We start from the raw sequence: 18,449 nt of genomic DNA, 5'->3' as shown, positions 1-18,449 counted from the left end.
TCCATAACTTCTATGACCATGAATACAACTTTGGGTGTTCCAAAAGGAGGATAGCGCTCATAAAAACCAAAACTGTCTTCACTTGAGGTTGTGAAGCTGCCAGTGAGCATGCTCAGTAAACAGAGACGTACAGGATCTGTGTGTTGGCTCAGTGTGTACAAAGATAAAGAGGCACAGACGGTGTGTAGACAAAAAGTGAGAGGGGGGAAATAAAATGATAAAAGTGATAAGTGGGGAAAACGAGTGAAATCAAAAGAGAAAGTGATGCTCTCAGCGCTGTTCAGGGAAGGAAGCTGAGACACCGTCAGTCCGGGAATCACAGAGGGAGGGTGGAGAGAGAGAGAGAGAGAGGGGGAGAGAGAGAGAGAGGGGGAGAGACAAACCAACCTGGAGCACTCCAGAAACCTGAGCTGCATTTTCTCTCCACTCGCCCATGAGAAGGAGCTGCACTGCTGAAAGTTTCTCCTCATTCAGTGGAAACATCAGAGGGGTAAGTCTCTACTTCTGATGGTTTTAATATCATGACTGTTTTATATATTTATCAACATAACAACAACTTCAACTCTTCATGCAGCACAAAGCAGAACACATGTTTTAAAGTTCTGTGTCTCTTGACCTCAGGTTGTTTTTGAGGTGATGAATACATTTTTTGCAGCAGAGTGTTGTGCACAGAGTCACCACCAGGGGGGTCTGGCTGTTCTAAAGTAATCCAGCAGGATTAAAGCTATCAAACAGGATTCAATGTTGACATCGGGTTGTTCAAAAAGCAAAGAAAGGATTATGTAATCAGATAAAGTCAAGTGATTCAATCCTTGTTTGTAACTGGATTTAACCTCCACTTTGTGTCCTTTAAACTTTGATCGAAAGAATCCGGATTGTTCTGATCGCAGCAGAGAAAAAAACGATAAGAAACATTTAAATCTATCAAAGAACATTTCTAAAAAGGGGCGTTGATATTTTTATGGATTTTAAAATGTATTTTGCACTAGAGTGAGGTTTTGCTTTAATGACATACAGAGGCTGACAAACTTTAAACCCAAAAGTAGCTAGATCCTTGCTTGTGTTGTTCTTACTCTCTGATGTACGTCGCTTTGGATAAAAGAGTCTGCAGAGTGAATTGTAGAAGTAGCTCAAAATGTGCAAATTTTGCAATGACATAGGAAACCCCCCTAATGGGGCTCCATCTGACAGCGCTCACTGTCGTCGCCCTGCTTAGCATCTTGTGTATAACCAGTTATAACCGTATAACCGGGTTCGAATCCAGCCTGTGGCTCCCTTCCCGCATGTCATTCCCCTCTCTCTCTCTCTCTCCCTGATTTATGACTCTATCCACTGTCCTATCTCTCCATTAAAGGCACAAAAATAAAAAAACAAATAAATAACTCAACAAATATTTATCAAAGAATTTCACAGATGTGTGCGTGCGACACCATCTCTGTGTTTTGGGCGTCATTAACCCTCGATTAGGTCACACTGACAGGTTTGGTCCGGCCCTGGTTGTGTCACTGTTTACTGTGTAAACTTTAACTTCCACTCACTCTTTCAGCGAGGACATATTTGCGGCTGTAACCATGGACTGCCTCAAAGACTGCTGCAAGACCTTCACCAAGCAGAGCGAGCTGGAGACCCAAGGTGACCCCTGACGTCCTGCACGCCCGCTTTGTTTCAGACGTGTTGTTTTTCCTCTGACGGTGTGACCTCTTGTGTCTTCTAGTCATCACACTGAGGATTCCTCCTCACAAAGACGCAGCGTCAGGCTGGGAGCCGGATGGAGGGAGGATGGGGGTCACTGAGGATTACCTCCTGTCCAAGCTGCCCCCCGATGGCAAAGAGGTGCCGTTCGTCCTGCCGACCTTTAAGGCCTCGTACGTCCAACCCCAAGGCGCCCGCTTCCCCAACCTTCAGTCAGGACCTCAGAGTACGTAGTGTACTGAAATACATCATCAGCTGACTGTTGACCCGTTGTTTCAGTTAGGGAAGTGATCCTCAACTAGGACCCACCAACAACTCCCTCAGAAGAAATCTCACATTTAGGATATTTTCCAAACAGTCAGATATATTTTAATCTCCTTAAGGCCCCTAAGGGTGTAGGGGGTGAGAGGGGTCCTCTGTGAGCAGGGCTAAGGGGGTGAGAGGGGTCCTCTGTGAGCAGGGTTAAGGGGGTGAGAGGGGTCCTCTGTGAGCAGGGCTAAGGGGGTGAGAGGGGTCCTCTGTGAGCAGGGTTAAGGGGGTGAGAGGGGTCCTCTGTGATCAGGGTTAAGGGGGTGAGAGGGGTCCTCTGTGATCAGGGTTAAGGGGGTGAGAGGGGTCCTCTGTGAGCAGGATTAAGGGGGTGAGAGGGGTCCTCTGTGAGCAGGATTAAGGGGGTGAGAGGGGTCCTCTGTGAGCAGGATTAAGGGGGTGAGAGGGGTCCTCTGTGAGCAGGGTTAAGGGGGTGAGAGGGGTCCTGATTTTTCTGTGTAACATGAGCCCCCCCCCCCCCCCCCCACATCAGAGCGCGGTGAGCAGCATTGTTCAAACCCGTCTTAGATGTCTGTGTTGGTTTAAAGGCTGGGTTGGTAAATAACGCCGGGCCTCTTCATCATCTGAACACACAACTCATTATTTCATTTCACTAAATCATACTCGACATTTTGTCTCCACAGCCGGCTGGACTCCGAGGGTCTCAGGTTTGTTTCTGGGTCTTTATTTGAGAGACAGGACAGCAGATAGACACTAGACTCCCAAAGGAAGTGCAGTTTGTGTGTGCTCTGAGTTTAAAGGCTTTATATGTGATGTTTTGATCCAGCAGATGTCGCCCTTGAGCTCCAGCATGAAACCAAAACAACTCGCGCTGCATTGTTGTGTTAGCATGCTAATGCTAGTGATCTTTATTCTGCTCGTATCTTCACACTGCATGTAAATTTACCTGAAATGAGCGTGATCTAGAAACACAGTTAAGCAGTGAGTACAGTATGTTATTCTTCTTTTCTCTAGTCCCTCAATTAAACAACTTTTATACACGAGGGGAGGAGTCAGCCGGCCGTCCGGGCGATGTAAACAAAGTGAAGATAGGACTCTGGGGGTGTTGAGGTGGCACATTTAACTCCACCCAGAAACAACCACAGCTCATCTGCTTCCAGGTTCAATTAAAAGCAGCTCAGAAGTCACTGAGGGGTGAATCCAGCTTTGATCACTAAGAAGAAGAGAACCAGGATGTCCTGCTCCTGAACAGCTCGTGGCCGTGGTTACTCACGGAGGAGATGAACCCCCCCCACGTTGACTTTGTGCCCTGCTGTCTGTCTGCAGGCTCAGCACGCTGCACGTACGCAGAGAGGAAGGCCGAGCTGCTTGGCTCCAGTGTCTTCAACTACAGCCCCGAGTCCAGCTTCCACCGGGGTCAGATGGTCGAGTACATGTCCCCCGGCTCGAGCCGCAGAGACACGTTGAAGAACAGAAGCTCCAGTCCTCAAAGTCCAGGTAGCAAAACACGGCAGAACCAACTCCCCTGAGCTCGTTTTCAGGATGAAAATCAAACTAATAAAGAACTCAAAAAGGAGCGCATCCTGGACTCAGAGAAGTTTAGGTTAGAGGAATGCAGTCAGTCGTCACAATACTTTTTATTGAAATTTGACATAAGATGCTTAAACACACGAGCTTTAATGACAGAAACCCCAGACAGCATCATCAAACATACAAACTATTTACAGATCGCTGTTGCCTTGATGAAGAAAAATATACATCAAATTTGAAACAAAGACAAAATTAAATTACTGAATGAAATTATGATATGCATGTACACACACATATATATATATACACCCATACACACATATGCACACAAAATAAAACCTATAGACACAGCTCAATAAATAAAACTAAAACAAATAAACAGATAAAAAATAAAATAAAAATAATTCAAGTCAACAATTTCACAAAAACTGTAAGTTTACATTTTGTTTACAATACCGGTTATATTTGTTCAAGAGAGATGTCTCTAAAATAGTTAATCACTTACTTTTTAAACCATTAAAATGTTTTATTTTCTCGGCATGTAGACCTTGAAGTTTTACAATGCTGTGAAAATAAAAACTATTTTTTAGTTTAAAGTCAGAGTGCCTTAGCGCTTTTTTAAAATCACTTTCCATGACTGAACCTCAAAGTACTCGAGAAACCTGCAAGGCTCAGCTAAGATGAAATCAGTGCTCACTGTTTCTAATTTAAAATCCATACCCACAGATTATAATCAGAGGTCCTTTGTCCCATCAGCAGGTGAGTTTCCAAATAAACTGTAGGCACATTTATCCTACAGACTGATGGTCTTTGAGTCTCTTAACTCCGCTGTTTTAAACACATGTGTTTATGTCTCTGTCTGTGAAATGACCCCTCGGGGGCAATAAAGGTGATCCAATCAGATCAATCAAAACCATTCACACAGATTTACAAACCATGCACACAGATTTACAAACTGTGCTCACGGATTGCAAAAATCACAAATCCCCTTCCTAATGTAAAACTTGTTTTTCCTCCCAGGTTGGAATCTGAGGCCGAGCGGTGACCAGCGTCTGAGCAGCTCCATGCTCGACCTCTCCAGCTCTCAGACTCACATGCAGGTGAGACGGCTCTTTATCTTATCTGCGTTCACACAACATGTTCTCAGCCCGGGGTCAACTCAGACTAAATATAGTCTGTCAGTTTCCACCGAGGGGGACTCTGCAGACGAGCTTCACAGAGTCGTGTTTAGTTGAAAGAGGGAAAGTAAAAGAGGAACAGCATGAGGATGTAGATGTGCGGCCCGAGCTGATCCTCAACGACACCTTTCACATGAACTCTGTTTTAAAGATAACAAAAAGCTCCTTACCTTTAATTTATCCCAAAAAATATCCAGACATTTGTGCAAGTTTGTATAAAATAGAATGTTAGAAATACAGTTTATGGAGGCGCAAAGGTGACGAAACGCAGAAACAGGGAGAATCACAAACGCTGCACGGGGGGAAAAATGAAATACAGACATGATGACTTGATGAGTTTGGCTGCAGGAGAACTGTGTACGACTTTTAGCTACTAGCCGGTTAGCTCATCTCTGTCCTGCCTGAAACAATGACTGAGGGTACGAGCAAGAGGACGCTGACAGATTTTTAATTTTTAAATTTTTTTTATTTAACCTTTATTTAACCAGGAAAGAAACTCATTGAGATTAAAAATCTCTTTTTCAAGAGTGTCCTGGCCGAGACAGGCAGCAAAACATTAACAGAGTTTCACACGGACAACGAGCATTCAAATACATAATCAGACACAAGAAACAAATAACAAATCTGAACAGCAAAATGTTTGTCAAAAATCATCCACAAATACATCAGGAAGATAAGAGTCACTGTCTCATGTTTAGCAGCTTTACCGGCTGCAGAAAGTCGTCTAACCCGAGTTATGTCTGCTTACAGCCGTCTGTACGGCGGGCTGTTTGTGCTGGTCGTCATGTTTCTGAAAATCCAGTAAAATAACTGAACCATGTCAGTGGACGTGTTGCTTGTCAACAAATGCACGCTGTCTGTGAGGGGGAGCCATGACAGCAGAGTGTTTTACGACAGTGTAATTGCACTCAGAGGCCTTTAGTGGGCACCAACGTGCACCCAGTCGAATCCCTACATATTGTCACTTTAAATTGAGAAATGTAAAAAATCAAAATGTCTGATTTTCTCAACAAACAGTGATCGTTTTCTTATCCCTTTTTTCTTCAGTTAATGTTTTAAATATCCAGAGCAACACGCAGTCAGAATAAAGTTTAATAAGTTAAATGTTTGTCTTGCCAACGTTATGAGCAAACAGTCAACGATAATTATTCCATGAAAGGCGCAGCGCCTTGGCAGTAGACCTGACAGTAAACACAGTTAGCGTGACAGTGGAGACGAGACGTGTTCAAAGATTTAAGGACACAACTTTTATCTGACACAGCTCATGGATATCGTGCTATGACATCTCGATCAGACATTTATCGTCCTCAGAGGGAAAAACATAAAATAATAAAATAGTGAATATTTCCTGCTGTTCTGATTCTGACGTCACTTTTTTTCTGTTATCTTCAGCTGCAGCACTGTGACTCGCTCTCCAGCGTCCTCAGCAGCACGTCCTCCCCACGGTTCGGCTCCATCGAGAGCAGCTTAGGTAAATGAACATCCATATCTCCATCTTCAGACTCCTTCACTTTGTGAACTCTCTGTTTCAGTGACCCTCTGTTCACTGTCCTCTGTTTGTTACACAGTCATAAATAAAGATCTGCAGAATCCTTCATCACATTAAAAACATCCAGATGTTTTCGCTACACTCCTCCTCTTGAGAGTTTAAATCTTTCTCAATCATTATCGTATTATCCAGAGAAGCAGTTTTGTCCATTTTCTTTTTCTAACGGCAGCAATGAGTCTCAGACTTTCATCACATCCTGCACTGCCATCAACAGAGTCCCTTTTTTATTCACTTTTATTCAGACTTTTCCTCTCCTATATACATTTAAAAAGAAGGTGTTTTTGGATCAAACAGTTCTGGGGACTTTTTGAAGAGAAACTTTCCACCAGGGAGTTCCCAGAGATCTACACACCATGTGGACTTTTCTCTGTTTGCATTCAGGCTGCAGGGAGAGAACCTCCTGTACGCTGAAGCAGGAAATAAAATCAATCATTATTTGTAAAGCGCCAATTCATAACAAGTGTTACCTCGAGATACTTTACAAAAGAACAGATGGGATAATATGCAGGAAGGATTTCTCCTTTGTATTCCTCTCGTTCCTGTTGTCCACACTTCCTCCCCGCTGAGGTGGAGGTCAGAGCAGGCCGTGCATGAATGAGGACGGCGGTGGTTGAGGGGACGACACGGTCCGATGGTCGGCGTCAGGCCGTGAAGGTTCCTCTAAACCGGTTTCTAGGAACTAAAATAGTTCAAAGTTCATGTGGTGTGGAATCAAAATGGACTTTGTTATCGCTCCATTTGTTCATGTTTTAATGATTTTAAGAGCTTTTACAGACTGTTGTCCGCAAACGTTTACAGTGGGATTTAAAAAGGGCGAATGGTCGTCCGTGATTGGCCTCTTGGATTCGACCAATCACCGTGCACTTACGTCACTCGAAGTCCCCCATGGTACTTGGGAGAGTATGTACTCTGAAGCAGGAGCTCAAAAGGTTCCTATAGGAACTTAAATATTTCAAAGTTCCTGCAGTGTGGAATCAATTTAAAAAGGGGGGAGGGTCCAGAAAGTTCCTAGAACTATGAAAACGTTCTGGGATTATTAAAGTCATCTGAATCAGAATCTGAAAATCTTAAGTAACTGGGTAAAAAGAGTGCCAACACATTAATATTTAATTTAAACTGATTTATAATTACCTGTAACTACAGTATACGATGATATCTACATCCAGACATTACACACAATGTGATGACTTCTTGACTTTCCTGCTGAACCGTCACAGACTCCATCCCCCTGTCGTGGGACGAGCGCGAGCTGGGGAAGGTGTGCATCCAGCTGAGCTACCAGGAGACTCTGGAGCAGGTGTGGATCACTCTGGTCCAGGTAAGGTTACATGCTGAGAGGAGAAACACAGAGAGCTCCATTGTGCTCCCCTGCAGCGCTCCTCAAAGGACCCTCTGTTGGAGACTCTGAGAGCTCTGCAGGTAAAGGTTGTTGTTGTTTCTGAGGAACAGAAGCGTCTTTATGTTTCATCGTTCGAAGAGAAACAGCGACCGCGCCTTTACTGAACATTCAACTATTGTTCTTGATGTCGGTGCCTTCCACACTCTGACTGTACGGACTCAGAAATGATTTTATTGTATCGTCTCTTTTTTCAAGACTACAAATAGATTCCTGTTTAGAATATTTCCCAGCATGCACCCTGTGGAAATGTAGAAAAAGGAAAGCAAGGGAGCAGAATCACAGATGGGTGACGTCACTCAGGCTTCATCCAGTAAAACTGACAGTCAGTTGAAGTGATGAACATTTTCACAACCTGCACACACGATGGATATAGAGAGGGTTTTGGACTCTTGGATTTTGTTATGATTTTCCTTTTCTTTCATAAGCAGTTTGTTCAACACCTTGTTTCCTTTCAAGAAATGATAAAAAGGTTCGCCTGACCTCACCACACACTTTCTTTTCCATTTTCATTTGGTTTATCTTCAGTGTTCAGAGCTCAACCTTCCTCCTGACGGAGCAGAACATCAGAAGATTGGATTCAAAGGGATCATCACCGTCCCCAAACCCATTCAGTTCAAGAGCTCCGTCAAGGACTACAGTCAGGTAACGCCGAGTACACGCATCACATCCGACAAAAAAAAAAAAAGATCCACAATTCACCCTGAGAGTCAGATACAGTTTAAAGGTCGACTTCGAAAAAGTGAACAGATGAAGGTTGTTCTTCATTTTCCTTCCTCTCTTTTGTTTGCCCTTCTCTCTCTCTCTCTCCCTGATTCTCCCTCCTCCCTCTACCTGTTGCACACCTGAGAACAGTTTGCACTCAGGGAGGAGAGAGAGAGCTCTTTGGCACACATACTCTGTGCAGTCATGCAGTGAAGAGCTTTTAAGAACTTTTCCCCCAATTTAAGGTTTCTGTTGTCCCACGCTCAGAACAGGCTGTTTCTGTGTCTGTACCTTTAAATATGTAAATGAGCTGTGTCTGACCACGCCCCCTCTCTGGAAGGTGCTTGGGTGTACTCGGTCTTTCTCGCTCCATGTCCTATTGTTTACGGTGAGAAGGCAGACTCAGAGGACAGAACAAACACCTAGCTGTGGGAGTGTCACTCACCTGGGGGAGGGGCTACTGCCCTTTGTGATGTCATGAAGGGAAAATCTCCAAACGGCCTGTTTGAGCACACATTTTCTGAAAAGTGGAGCAGACAGAAGACGCAGAGGATGGACTTTTCTCATCATTGGGGGGTTTGTAGACGGACTAGAGACACATGTTAGAGTTAGAGGAACATGGAGAAGTGACCTTTAAATTGATGTTCTAGGTCGTATGAGTGTTCGCAAAAGTTCCATCGCTTGTGTCAGATGTTTTTTAATTTTTATTCCTGAATGTTAACACCTTCTCCTTCTGCTCTGCAGGACGTGTCCTTCATGGAGACCTTCGTGTTTGCGTTGCGTCTCCAGCAGTTGCGTTGCAGCGCTCTGGTGCTGCGACTGCAGATGCACGGCAACAAGAAGCGCACGGTGGCCGAGTGCGTCTTCTCTCTGCGACAGCTCGGCGCTCAGGAGACCGAGCACTGGCTCGACCTCAGCCCTCGCTCCAAATCCTCTGTGAGTGCTCAGATGTCATCCTTCATGCTCTAAACCTTAAAACACAATCGGACCACTTTAACAAGTTCAGATTTAAAAAAAGAACCAGAACAGAAGCTTTGACGAGTCTTTTAGTCCAATCTGAAAAGGAGGAAACTTTGTGGGAATATCTCAGACGCCTTCCTCTGTTTGCTGCCGTCTTTTATCACCATCTCATATGTGCACAGTAAATAAGAACACAGCACTGTGTGTACCTCATAAAACTGCCTCTGTGATGAATTATAGCACACAGGCAATAACAGAACTCTTGGCCCCTCACGGGACGATATTCTACAATTCTCTTATCAGACTCTTTTATCCAAAGCGACGTACATCAGAGAGTAAGAACAACACAAGCAAGGATCTAGAAGAAAGGGAAGAATGTCAGTAAGAGCAAACGATCAGCTTTGAGTCTGATTGGACACACAGGTGCTGACAGGAAGTGACCAGAGGCAAAGCACAACATTGAGGGCAGTTCTTGAGAGCTCTAATCAGTATAGAAACCATCTTATAAGTCGTCGTTATCAAACAAAAACCATCGTCATTACCATCATCATCATCAATAATATGGAGACCATCATCATTAAGTTAGTAGGTATTCATGAAAGAGCTGGGTCTTTAGCTTTTTCTTAAAGGTGCAGAGGACCCTGATATTGACACAGAGGCAGGGTGAACACTGTTACATAATCAGAGTGAAAAGAGAGCGAGGATTCATCATGGAGGGAAGTTATGAAGCAGGCTTTTTATTGGAGGAACCAGAGCGCTGATTCTTCTCATCCTGGAAAGTAGGTCGAACTGTTTCAAACAGCGGAGCGCGGATTGGATGATAATCGATGGATGTCTGGCCACAGAAAGTGAAAAGTGTTTCTGCACATCATCACACAGCGAGTCATCGTTATGTTCTCTGAGGGGACGACTTCAGTCAGCGAGAGGTTTTTTAACCATCTGGTGGTAGACGCTTTTTCATACGTATACTTATGTTGTAGTTCTTCAAATCGGTCTAAAAGGTCTCGGCCTCGTCTCAGAATCTAAAGCGGTTTTACACGGTCTTTTCCCGGTCTCAGACTGGGCGGACTCCAGATTTTAAATCAAGACTGGTTAAGACCACCTCTGATCGGCTCTGTTCCCACGTCATCACTGAGATTAGAAGGAAAACGTTTCTTTCTACAAGAAGATATAACTTCAATTCTTTTAGATTTTTATCCCCTGGTTACGGTCTCACTGAGATATATCTGTGATATATATGGTCTTGGTCTTGGTCTTGGTCTTGGTCTTGACTCGGTCTCGCCCTGCCTTGGTCTTGGTCTTGGTCTTGGTCTTGGTCTCGCCCTGCCTTGGTTTTGATCTTGACTCGGTCTCGCCCTGCCTTGGTCTTGGTCTTGGTCTTGGTCTTGGTCTTGGTCTTGACTCGGTCTCGACCTGCCTTGGTCTTGGTCTTGACTCGGTCTCGACCTGCCTTGGTCTTGGTCTTGACTCGGTCTCACCCTGCCTTGGTCTTGGTCTTGGTCTTGGTCTTGGTCTTGGTCTTGGTCTTGGTCTTGACCTTGACTCGGTCTCGCCCTGCCTTGGTCTTGGTCTTGGTCTTGGTCTTGGTCTCGCCCTGCCTTGGTTTTGATCTTGACTCGGTCTCGACCTGCCTTGGTCTTGGTCTTGACTCGGTCTCGACCTGCCTTGGTCTTGGTCTTGACTCGGTCTCGCCCTGCCTTGGTCTTGGTCTTGACTCGGTCTCACCCTGCCTTGGTCTTGGTCTTGACTCGGTCTCACCCTGCCTTGGTCTTGGTCTTGACTCGGTCTCGACCTGCCTTGGTCTTGGTCTTGACTCGGTCTCGCCCTGCCTTGGTCTTGGTCTTGGTCTTGGTCTCGCCCTGCCTTGGTCTTGGTCTTGACTCGGTCTCGACCTGCCTTGGTCTTGGTCTTGACTCGGTCTCGCCCTGCCTTGGTCTTGGTCTTGACTCGGTCTCGCCCTGCCTTGGTCTTGGTCTTGACTCGGTCTCGCCCTGCCTTGGTCTTGGTCTTGACTCGGTCTCGCCCTGCCTTGGTCTTGGTCTTGGTCTTGGTCTTGGTCTCGCCCTGCCTTGGTTTTGATCTTGACTCGGTCTCGCCCTGCCTTGGTCTTGGTCTTGGTCTTGGTCTTGGTCTTGGTCTTGACTCGGTCTCGACCTGCCTTGGTCTTGGTCTTGACTCGGTCTCGACCTGCCTTGGTCTTGGTCTTGACTCGGTCTCACCCTGCCTTGGTCTTGGTCTTGGTCTTGGTCTTGGTCTTGGTCTTGGTCTTGGTCTTGACCTTGACTCGGTCTCGCCCTGCCTTGGTCTTGGTCTTGGTCTTGGTCTTGGTCTCGCCCTGCCTTGGTTTTGATCTTGACTCGGTCTCGACCTGCCTTGGTCTTGGTCTTGACTCGGTCTCGACCTGCCTTGGTCTTGGTCTTGACTCGGTCTCGCCCTGCCTTGGTCTTGGTCTTGACTCGGTCTCACCCTGCCTTGGTCTTGGTCTTGACTCGGTCTCACCCTGCCTTGGTCTTGGTCTTGACTCGGTCTCGACCTGCCTTGGTCTTGGTCTTGACTCGGTCTCGCCCTGCCTTGGTCTTGGTCTTGGTCTTGGTCTCGCCCTGCCTTGGTCTTGGTCTTGACTCGGTCTCGACCTGCCTTGGTCTTGGTCTTGACTCGGTCTCGCCCTGCCTTGGTCTTGGTCTTGACTCGGTCTCGCCCTGCCTTGGTCTTGGTCTTGACTCGGTCTCGCCCTGCCTTGGTCTTGGTCTTGACTCGGTCTCGCCCTGCCTTGGTCTTGGTCTTGGTCTTGGTCTTGGTCTTGGTCTCGCCCTGCCTTGGTCTTGATCTTGACTCGGTCTCGCCCTGCCTTGGCTTTGGTCTTGACTCGGTCTCGTCCTGCCTTGGCTTTGGTCTTGACTCGGTCTCGCCCTGCCTTGGTCTTGGTCTTGACTCGGTCTCGCCCTGCCTTGGCTTTGGTCTTGACTCGGTCTCGCCCTGCCTTGGTCTTGGTCTTGACTCGGTCTCGCCCTGCCTTGGCTTTGGTCTTGACTCGGTCTCGCCCTGCCTTGGTCTTGGTCTTGACTCGGTCTCGCCCTGCCTTGGTCTTGGTCTTGACTCGGTCTCGCCCTGCCTTGGCTTTGGTCTTGACTCGGTCTCGCCCTGCCTTGGTCTTGGTCTTGACTCGGTCTCGCCCTGCCTTGGTCTTGGTCTTGACTCGGTCTCGCCCTGCCTTGGCTTTGGTCTTGACTCGGTCTCGCCCTGCCTTGGTCTTGGTCTTGACTCGGTCTCGCCCTGCCTTGGCTTTGGTCTTGACTCGGTCTCGCCCTGCCTTGGTCTTGGTCTTGACTCGGTCTCGCCCTGCCTTGGCTTTGGTCTTGACTCGGTCTCGCCCTGCCTTGGTCTTGGTCTTGACTCGGTCTCGACCTGCCTTGGTCTTGGTCTTGGTCTTGTCTCGGTCTTGGAGCCCTCTGGTCTGGGGTATGTCCTGGTCTCGGTTAGTGTGGTCTTGACTAAAACACTTGTTTATATTTCCCTTTTTAAATCACAGAATAAAATTAGACAGTTCTCGACGAGGTCGCCGTTTTATTTAAAAACCTGATTGTTTGTGATCCACAATGTGCCATAAAAAGAGAACTAAATTAACCGTTCTCTTTCAGGTGTGCCACGCCGAGCTCAATCTCACCACCTGCTTTCAGCCGGTAAACGGGCGCATCCAGCTCCAAGTCCTCGCCGCTCAAAACCTCCCAGCATCCTCCACTCCGCTCACACAAGGTACAGTACATACCTCTGCAAATAGAACTTTGATGTAAACCGTGTATATGTGAGTAACCATAGTAACTGTGACTCCTCCCCCCTCTGAAGCGTTCTTTGTCAAAGCGGAGATGCACCAGCTCGGGCGGGTGGTGATGAAGAAGAAGACTCGAGTGATCAAGGCCTCGAAGGGTCAGTGTCAGTGGGCGGAGACTTTCCACTTCCTCCTGGCTGCCGTCGACCACGACTGCTCGCTGTCAGTCAAACTCTACAGCCGCAGCTCGGTCAGGAGGAAGCAGTGCCTCGGACAGGTGAGGTTTTTACAACACCTGGGTTGGAAGGAGTTCTGGGTCTGGTTCATGAGGGAGGGTAAGATGGAGCGTGAGATCGACAGGAGGCGGGTTGGTTCAGCGTCTGCAGTGATGTGGACATTGAACCGACCTGTTGAGGTGAAGAGGAAGCTGAAGTCAAAGCTTCAGATTTACTGCTCGATCGTCGTCCCTACCTTCACCTGTGGTCAGGGTCCGAAATTAACTTTTTGACTCACCGGCCAAAATAACAAATTATACCCATCTGTTACTGTACATTTAACTGAGAAGGCATTATGTCCTGTTTAATCAATAACAGATTTAAGTCACAGATTCGATCATTTCATCAGACCAGGAAATTGAGAAATTGTAAAAAAATATATTTGCTGGCCTTTATTATTTTTTAAATGTATTATTTGTAGGCAGTAGTTTAAATTAGTAAACAAAGTACGCGCCAAACGGAAAATCTACCCGCATTTGGCGCTTGGCGGGTGTTCATTTCGGACCCTGTGTGTGGTCATGAGCTTTGACCATCGGCTTGTTAAGTATAGAAGTAATTATTGCCCTCTCAATGTTTGTGTCAGATCCAGCTGGGATTGGACAGCCCGGTCCCTGAAGCAGTGGAGCAGTGGAAGGACATGATCGCTCACCCGGAGAAAGTCGTGTCTGCGTGGCACGGGCTGAGCGCCGCCTGAATCTCCGCTACCCCCCAGGAACCAGGACTGTAAACTACTGAACGACCTCTGAACGGCATTCTGGACCAGATTCCCACAGAGGGTTCAGGTGTGCAGGTGTAAAAAGGGGTTTCGAACAAAGCGTAGGTGCTGGAGTTTTTTTTTTTTTTTGTGGACGCTTAGTGGACAGAAACTCAGCTGTTAACCATTTAGATGTATATAAGACTTTTTTTTTATGAGACTTTTTTTTTTAAGCCACATGCCTTGTATATATCATCGCTTCTCGCCACGCTTAGAAGTAGCTAAAGTGACCACTAGACTTCATGCTAGTCTACCAAACAGAACAGGTAAAGATGGCGTTGTTAAATATTTGTTGCCTCCCCCCAAAAAGGTGAAAACCAACATTACATTAGGCTCAAAACGTTCAAACTTTCCTTTCCCTTGGGGGGGGGGGGGGGGGTCAGCTCTGTTCAGCTTGACCAGTAGGTGCAGCGGTCTCTGGAGCAGCACCCGGTGTTTCCACGGTAACGAGAAACATGTTGTTGTCATGGCGACCTTCACAGGCTGTAGCAACTCTAAAATGAAGGATTTCTCTGACTTTGATAACTGTTGGAAATATTTGAGGTAGTTTAAGTTCTCAGCAAACATTTTTTTAACATATTTAAGTCAATTTTTAATAAATTTAGATATTTTAGTGTAACATTCTACATATTGCACCTTTAAGCACAGAGGGACAGGTCAAGGGTTAAATAAGTTCTGTGTTGGTTTTGATCTTCTTTTTTTATGTTCTTCTAAACGTTGAATAAGATGGTCACCTTTATTTATCTCTGTAGGATTTCATGAGGATTTCTGCCTGTAACCTTTTTGATAGTGAAGCACTTTAATTATTTTTCTGTGTTTAACGTTTTCATGTTGAAAGATTCCTGAATAAAAAATAGGTGTTGTCTGGAAAATGTCAAGTTTTGTTTGTGTGCCGGATGGACGGGAGGGAAGAGGGAAACAAACTGAGCTCCTCTAAGGCGCCACGTGGAAGGAAAACAGGCCGTCAGCGTTCACATCACACATGTTATACACACAGTTTGCACGGCGTGTAAAATAGGTCAACACCCATAAACGTCTGCGTCACCGTGTCACTTTTTATCGCCGAGGTCACTGATTGGGAAATCTCAAAGCAAACAGAGAGAGGAGCTGCTAACATGCTTCCTCTCCTGACATCCTGTTATTTCACGTTCACCCTTTTATTAAAAAAGCAATTTATTGTCACTTCTGTTGTGGACGAGGCAATCTTAATCTCATCCCTCTACTCCATTTGTGGAGTGATTGGAGAAAGGGACATTTGTCGTTTCAGGACAAGTGAAAACAATTTCCTTCAAGCTGCAGCTCAACCTTTCACTATGAAAGGAAAAGTATGGAAGCCTTAAAGGCGGAGTCAGAAGAAACATCAGTCACAGTTTGATAACAAAACATTCAAACATGGCCCCTCCTGCTTGTTCCTTCACTGCAAGCTAACACACGCTAGCACAAGCTAACCGCCGGTGTTTGTCACCTTCCTGTCCAACAGGAAGTAGATCAACTCCACGTCCACGGGTAAAAGACAACACAAGGTTCACCCTGGTTTTAGAACGAGCTTTATCCACTTGGTGTTTCTCCTCACTCTCATTATATTTTCTCTTCTTTGCTGCTACGTCCACGTCCGTCATATTCACCGCTTTGAATGGCGTCCAATCACTGAATTGTATCCACTCCTAAACTCACCTGCTGCGCTGTCATTGGCTGGAGGAAACACACCAGCTCCGCCCACAAACGTCCCGAGTCAACCAGAACAAATCAGAACAGTAAAATCCAGTCAGAGGACAGAGTCTCTGCAGACACAGTCACCACCACACATGTACGGAGGCCCAGAAGGGACAATGGAGCAGCTTCACTTTAGGAGAAGACTGTGTTTTATTTTGAAGGAGAAGTCTGTATTTTATTTTGAAGGAGAAGTCTGTATTTTATTTTGAAGGAGAAGTCTGTATTTTATTTTGAAGGACATACACAAGTTCAGTTCATGTGAAAACAACCTAAATGTTCTCCTTATCACAAATAAAATGTATTGAAGCATGTCTGCTTTGGGCTTCCGTATGTCATCATTACCGACACACCGGTTGGTCCAAAGCTCGGACTCCCAGAATCCTTTTCTTTCTCTTAAAACACAATGAGGCAGCGACGTGCTCTGTGTAACCAGCTGTGACCGTGGACACACAAACACACACACCCTGGGAACAAAACGCCTGTGGTCAAACTAAACAGAGTCCACTGAGTGTTTGAGTTTCAGAGAGTGTGACCGAGACAACCGGGCAACATGCGTCAGTGCCCTTCACATCCTGCCGTGCCAAAAGACCGTCTTATTATTTCTTTATGTGATTAATGTTTGATTTATGATTAATGTTACACTGAGGCCATTGAGACACGCCTTGAACTGTGACTTGACTTGACACTTGGCTCAGAGGAGTGTTTGACTCCGACTCATGGAAGGTGCTCGAGTCTGTGGAGCAGGATTTAAGGATTGTTTCCTTTATGTGTTTAACAGATCCTTTTCATGACACTTGTTTGGCCGGTCGCCACGCTGAGTCTGCAGCACATGGCCTCATGAAGGCATGTCTGTGTGACAATTTCATCACCTGGGAGACACAAAGGAGAGTCTGCAGAAGTCCTGAATCCTGCAGCGTTCCTCTCATGCTGCAGGTCTCCTTCATCACATGAAGCCCCTTCCTTTGGTTTCCAGAATAAAAGTTTTATATAAAATGTTAAATGTTGAGCTGTTGTGGACATTCATCTTTACTTTTCTTTGACTCTGTTGTTTCCTCCAGATCTCGACTTCTTCATGCATGTAAGTGTAAGAAATCAGTTTGTGCTGCCCCCGTGTGGCTGAAAAACAAAGTAAGATGAAAACTTTCAGAGAGCTTTAGTTTTTGTTTCGAGAGGACAGAAAAGGGGGAGATAGAGAGAGAGAGAGGGTAATGACAGATGGGAAAGGAGACACAGGTCGGACTTGAATCCGTGCCGCCCTCTTGGAGGAGGAGCCTCTGTACATGGGCGGCAACCTATCGCGCCTTTTAATTAATTTAAATAGATTTTGAGTGAAACAGCTGATTATGAAGTCTGGTGAATTTCAGCCCAATCACATGTCAGTCGTCATGCAGCGGTCAGGGGGGAACGACCGGTCGGATGAATTTCTACCCCGAACAGAATTATAGGTTTGTCAGTCTGACATTAAGATGTGGCCTGTAAACAGTTTGGCCCCCCCTAGTGGTAGTTTTTGGTGCATGAAGAGCACAGCATCACCTGACTTTGCCTCTCAAAAGACATAATGAAGGCAGGTTTTTTTAAAGGCTGCATGGTGGAAGAAATCAACACAGACTTTAACCACGGCGTGTTGAGTTGTTTCACTCAGTTTTTTGTTTAATAAATTTGTTTACTTCACTGTTACTGTGGCTTTTTGTGCTTTTATTGGAGAGAGAGGACAGTGAGTCAGAAATCATGGAGAGAAACCTCCTTACACAACAGATATCAATGGAACAACAATCAGCCACACTCAAAAACCAACTCACTGAATTCAACAAAATATACTCCACAATTCTCACCACCATTTTGATGCCACAGCAGAACCAGGTCGGTAAAGGAGGAGGAGAGAGGAAATTAGCACAACAATTTGAATATAATTTACAAACAGTCTGTATTTGGCAATCATCGTGTTAGCACCCATACAAAGTGAAAAACAAAAACAAACAAATAACACCAAAAATCGTCACCATGTGTACAACCTATCCCACCAGTTTTATTGTACATCATTTTGTTACTATACTGTCCTCATGTTTTTCTTTATCCCTCTTTCTAATTCATTCATTTTATTATCGTACCACAGTTCCCCTCTTGTTTGTATCTCTTTTTTTTATTGTGTGAGTGTGTGTTTGCACGTTTTGGTGAATAAAAGTTAAAAAAAATTAAATAATAATAAATCATGGAGAGAGAGAGAGAGTGGGGGATGACATGTGGGAACAGGTTGGATTTGAACCTGGGCCGCTTGCTCTGAAGACTTAGGCCTTTGTACATGGGGCACGCAACCTAACCACTAGGCCACTGGCGCCCCAATTGTACACTGATGAGATGTGTTTGTAAAGGCCTCATGCTTAATTTGGAAACTGCAACAGGTTTAACAAAGCCTGAGTCCGACATTAATAAACCATCAAACGACCCGTAGAGCGGATCATCAGACGGTGAGTAAAAACTGTTTCCAGTTTTTCATCATCTCTGAAACACGCAGGAGCTCATGAATGTTTCCATCACGTCTAACCCTGAGCCCCTGAAGGGGTCACGGCGCCCTCAGGTGATGCTGCGCAGGAGTTACAGGATTCAAACGTCATCCCGGTGTTGAGCAAGGTGAGTGGAAGTGGGTGTAGCCAGAGTGACTCG

At 45.7% G+C, this 18,449-nt stretch overlaps 1 protein-coding gene across 1 annotated transcript; it reads left to right on the top strand.

Annotated features, from left to right (window-relative positions):
• Nucleotides 1–329: 329 nt before the first annotated feature.
• Nucleotides 330–14,639, top strand: LOC132993680 (tandem C2 domains nuclear protein). The gene is made up of 12 exons (XM_061063649.1): nt 330–490; nt 1,547–1,632; nt 1,715–1,918; nt 3,289–3,459; nt 4,513–4,592; nt 6,063–6,141; nt 7,437–7,537; nt 8,144–8,260; nt 9,065–9,256; nt 12,919–13,033; nt 13,124–13,323; nt 13,905–14,639. The coding sequence occupies exons 2-12, from the start codon at nt 1,572–1,574 to the stop codon at nt 14,013–14,015; spliced, it is 1,431 nt and encodes a 476-aa protein (XP_060919632.1). The 5' UTR covers nt 330–490; nt 1,547–1,571; the 3' UTR covers nt 14,016–14,639.
• The last annotated feature ends 3,810 nt before the right edge of the window (nt 14,640–18,449 follow it).

This window comes from Labrus mixtus, chromosome 18 (assembly GCF_963584025.1).
Source record: "Labrus mixtus chromosome 18, fLabMix1.1, whole genome shotgun sequence".
NCBI classification, from domain to species: Eukaryota; Metazoa; Chordata; class Actinopteri; order Labriformes; family Labridae; genus Labrus; species Labrus mixtus.
This window is presented reverse-complemented; position numbering and strand designations above follow the sequence as displayed.